Source organism: Octopus bimaculoides, chromosome 23 (genome assembly GCF_001194135.2).
Source record: "Octopus bimaculoides isolate UCB-OBI-ISO-001 chromosome 23, ASM119413v2, whole genome shotgun sequence".
NCBI classification, from domain to species: Eukaryota; Metazoa; Mollusca; class Cephalopoda; order Octopoda; family Octopodidae; genus Octopus; species Octopus bimaculoides.
The window spans coordinates 31856409-31861669 of record NC_069003.1 but is presented as its reverse complement, the minus strand read 5'-3'; the positions used below and the strand labels follow the sequence as shown (position 1 = coordinate 31861669).

Sequence of the window (5261 nt, the reverse complement as noted above, 5' to 3'; positions counted from 1 at the left end):
TATATATATATTTATGCACACACATATATATGTGTGTGTGTGTGTGTGTGTATTTATAGCCTGTGTTATTCTTACAAATAAGTAAACATTGTTTGTGTTGTAATTTCAGTCTGAATTTGAAAATCTGGCACTGAAAGATGATTTATCATCTGTTGAAGAAGAACTCGAAGCCAACAGAGCCGTTGTGTCTTTTCTGCAGAAGGAAATTGATCAACTACAGCGCCAGATGCATACAAGGTTAGCCAGAAAATATTATCTTGTCTTATTTGTATTTTAAAAGATGATATTATTCCTACAATATTGATCCACTGCTATCTTGAAATCTGTTAAAGAAAGAAAACAAAAACCTGACGGTTGTATTCTTTATTTTCACTTGTTTTTTTTTTTCTGGCATTGATGTGTTGCTAACTAAATTCTCTTCCTCCTTTTGGTTATCCAATTACTGATAGTGTTTCATTGTCTGTTATGTTTTGATGTATAGTATTCTGTTTGATATTTCTGTTGCTACTCTGTCACTCTATGACTCTGAAAGGGCCGTGAAAACAAAATAATTTACTTTTGAAATATTTGATAAAATGTCAAAGGTTCATGGTGTTTTAAAAATCAGGATTTACAATGCAACTGCTTACTGCAAAAAAAAAGTAGGGTATATCCCCCTAAGGAATATTTGGAAAGTTGTATTTTTATTATTTAATAACAGTTTAATTCCTCTCCATGTACCTTAAAGGTTTGTAGGCTCATAAAATGAGCCTAGCTCTTCAGGCTTAGGTAACCGAATGGAGAAAGTTCAAGATAGCTACTTGTGATTATGCTGCTACTAGTCAAGGCAGGTTACATGGTGTTGTTGATGTTGTTATTGTTGCAGTAGCAACATCAGATAGAGATAGTAGGAATCACAATCTGTATTTCAACTGTGTAATTGAACAGAATCTTTGTGGCACCTTTGTGTCTGGTAAATAAAGAGAGAATTGTAAGCGAGACCAGATACCAGACTGCTGGTGTCTGGATATTCCTGCTGCATGAGTATGGAAGTGTGCATATCTGGTGCATTTGTGTAAATTGTTTTTTTAATTTAATTATTAGAAAAGGATCATATGTCCCTTTTGTTGTTTGGTTTGTGCCTCTAGGTCTACAGTTACTAAGCACTAACTTACATTGGGCTGTACATTCTTCACTAGGAAAAAACTTTGTCTTTACAAGCATTTGTTTGTCCTGTTTTCTGGTGAGAATGTAAGTCCATTTGTAAAGATAATGACACCATTTGAATGTTCACACTACATACTACATTGGCTTGTATGTAGGAAAAGCCATTCCAAAACAAACAAAGAAATGTTAACTCCACTTAAACATTTATTATTCCCATTGCAGGAATCATGTCAGTGACCAGGTTGCAGTTCATGTGACGAAAATTTTGATATCAAATAATAAATGTTTAAGTGAAGTTCAGTTTTATATGTGTGTTTTTGAGTGACTCCAAAATCATCTTTGTGTATAAGTCAACTAACCATTTTAGGCTGCAAAGTTTGGTCTGAAAACTTTGACTTGTATGCCAGGAAATACAGTAGATTTTAAGCACAAAGTTGAGACAACAAAAAAAAAAAAAATAAAAAAGGAAACAAGACCAATACTCTTACAACATATATCTATCAATTGCCAGGTGATTGTCTTTCCAATTACACATCTGAGTGCTAACCATTCGTTTGTCCCAAATTGCTGTAGACACTATAAATTATTCCTACTATATTCTGTTATCTCCACAAGAAATATCAGCTATCACTGACACTTAGAACTAAGTAAAATAGACTAGTTAAAATAGCAGAATCAATTTATAGTATCTAATTTGGGAAGAATGAATAATAGCTAGCGCTTTGAAGTGTAAACAGCAATGCAATCACCCAACCAGCAATAAATATATGGTTTGACCCCCTCCACTGTGATCCTGTTGGTCTTTTGTATCTTGTATTATTTGCTTTGAATTTAATTTGAGAGAAATGTTACTGCTATTTCTCAAGACTTGAGCAACTGAGTCTCCCTTGGCTCATCTTTATGTTGAGCATCAATTTGTATATGAATATTTTATTTTCTCATTTTACTTTTTCTTCTGCTGAACGCTATGCTTTAGAATGAATTATGAACTACATCTCATTACTTCTACGAAGTTCCTTCCTCTGCAGAAAGGAGATAGTTGTTCCTAGAACTTACATGTTTAGTTTAGTTGATTTATTCAACAAAATATAGTCTTTTATCTAGATACACATTCTATAGATGGAGAGGAAAGAAATATATTTGTATCTACATCACAGAACAACCTGTACAAATACATCTCTATACATTATTGTGTTAAACACAGCAAGGAATTTCTTTCATATTGCTAATTGCTTTATTGTTACCATTCTTTAAATAGTTCCATAAATTCTACAGATGGACAATAAAATTTATCCATTTTCACATAAATATTTTTACAAATTTTGCGCTTGATATTAGTTTTCTGATCATTATTTCTTCAAATAGATGTTTATTCTTGTCTTAGTGAATTTAGTGAGGTGGTCAGATGTCTTTTGTTGATTTTCTTAGATTTTATTAGTCAGAGGAGAAGCTTTAAAATTCTTTGTAAATATAACTTTTAATCTTTTACTTACTATATTTCTTTTGAAATATTCTGGCTTTGATTCAATAATAAAAGATTTAGTAAAATAATTTTGTTCAGTTCCACTGCATGGCACTTTGGGCCACGTGTCTTTCATATATATATATATATATATATATATATATATAGGGGGTGATGGTGACCCCTGTTGTACTCTTATACAATTCTGTGTCACGCTGAATCTCTTTAAGAGCTATGTTAAGGGTACACATGTCTGTGGAGTGCACATTAATTTCATGAGCAGGTTGTTCTATTAATCGAATCAACTGGAACCCTTGACATTGTAACTGATAGAATGCCAGTAAATAAATGAGACAGGTTGTTACAGCCTGAGTCAGTTACTTCTCTCCTAGACAGGTCAGAGACCACAACACATTTGTACATTCCATTTTAGCATAGTTTCTATGGCTGAATGCTCTTCCTAGTACCAAACATTTTACAGAATATATTGTATGAATTTTATCACAGTATTTTCTGAAGCAGGATTGTCTTGCCCTTGGCAACCACTTCTTTGAGTATACAGAGTTCATTTTATCATATCATGGCGCCAGCAAGACTAGAGTCTTCACTATTCTATGATGTGTCCATTCATTTGAGGCTATGTAATAATACTAATAATAGAAGAGGGATTATGATGGGGGAGGAGGAGGAATAGATGGGGTGGGAGGGCAGTAGAGGAGGGTGGCTGGTCAATTACATCAACCCCAGTGCTCAACTGGTTCTTGTTTTTATGGACCCCAAAAGGATGAAAGACAAAGTTGACCTTGGTGGAATTTGAACTCAGAATGTAAAGGTGTAAAGCATTTTGCCTGGTGTGCTAATGATTTTGCCAGCTCGCTGCTTTAGGCAATGTGATAATAACAGAAGGGAGATTATGGTGGGGTGAAATATAGGGGTGGGAGGGGAGTGGATGCAGTGATAATGGAAGGGGCAGTAACATGCTGGTTGTTGATAAGGAGATTGAATATAAAAAAGCATAAATGGCTTGATAAGGGAAATGAGAGTGATAGGAGAGACAAGGTGACGGAAGTGAGTGAGTGAGAGAGAGAAAGAATGATCGGTGTCAAAGAGGGGCAAAGGGGAGAGTCATTGGACATAAAATGATGGATAACAATGAAGAAGAGTGATGGTTGGAAGGGATTGATTATGGACTGATCTAATGATAGCCTTTATTACATAGGCATAATGATGGAGGTAGAGTGATAAAGAGCAAAAGTAGGCAGAGTTGAATATGGCTAGATTCGAGGCCATCTCTCTTTAGATTTGGGAATATGGATAGATTTGTGAATATGGATAGATTGAAGGCCATCTCTCTTTAGAATTGGGAATATGGATAGATTCAAGGCTATCTCTCTTTAGATTCGAGAATATGGATAGATTTGAGGCCATTTGTAGATGATATGACCGAGAGAGTAGATAGAATGAATAAGATAAGACAAACAAAAAAACATATTAGCAACAAGTTAAAACTTGGAAAATAGGAAGTAATAAAATTTACATCACACAAAACTTCACTAATAGCAATATATTTATGTATGTATAATATATGTGTGTGTGTGTGAGGCTGAATGAATGAATATCTTCAGTGGACAAAATGTGTTTGATTATTTTGGCAGAATGCTTCAAAATATGGCCTGATATTTGTCAGTGATATTCTTATGGGAATTTCTGTATTCTTAATAGTTGAGTGGCATTTTGTCTTTATTGCCATTGAAGCTGGAACTGCAGATTCCCATAAATATGCAGAAGAAAGTGATAACTGTCGTTGCTAATTCCAAGAGTGTTGGCTTCTCTGATTCCATATTCAACCAGAAACACTCAAGTTTGAGACTTGTGTTTCATAACAGATCTGCAAATCCTACTTGAGCCCTCAAATAAAGATGTTTCACCCGTTCCCTTGCTGCAATAAATGAGATTTGAACTCAATCCCATTTAGTATTGTCTGTGCCTGGTAGAAAATATTTCTGGAACTGTTTTGCCATGCATCTCAAATATTCAGTTATGTTCTGCTTAATCAAATTTTAATCAAATTAGTTTCAAACAAAATTCTCATTATCATGGATGCATTTCAATTTTATCATTTTGCACAGCATGTTTTCCTTGGTTTATTTTGTTCATGAATGTTTCAATTTTACCTTTCAAAGGCTGTAGTAAAAGACACTTGCCTAAGATGCTATGCAGAGGGACTGAACCCGGAACCACATGGTTGGGAAGCAAACTTTTTACCATGCGGACATGCCTGCATCTATGTTATATTGTATTATAATCTATTAGATATGTAATACTACATTATATTAGATATGAATCTTATATTACATATGTAATATTATATCTGATATGCAATATATTTGATGTTACATATTATATATGTAATGTATCATATAATTCATATATATCATTACATCATAGTAGATATGCCATCATCATCATCATCACCGCTTTTGTCATCACTATCTTCATTCTTGTCATCATCACCACCACAACCTCTAACCAATAATCAGGTTCAAGCCCAGAGGTCTTCCATTTATTCGTTTGATCTGCTAGAAATAATAGCAACTCAATCTCCTCTGCAAATTACACACTATTGTCTTTAAGCAAAAAAAAAAAAAAAAAA

The 5261-nt window shown here is 33.9% G+C and overlaps 1 protein-coding gene across 5 annotated transcripts in view; it reads left to right on the top strand.

Annotated features, from left to right (window-relative positions):
- The window catches only part of LOC106873743 (TBC1 domain family member 2B), a 158123-nt gene that overhangs the window by 106589 nt on the left and 46273 nt on the right, over nucleotides 1-5261 (top strand). For all 5 annotated transcript variants that reach the window (XM_052976043.1, XM_014921239.2, XM_014921238.2 and 2 more), the window contains one exon: nucleotides 110-237. In XM_052976043.1, the coding sequence (XP_052832003.1) occupies nucleotides 110-237 (128 nt within the window). The remainder of the gene's footprint in view (nucleotides 1-109; nucleotides 238-5261) is intronic.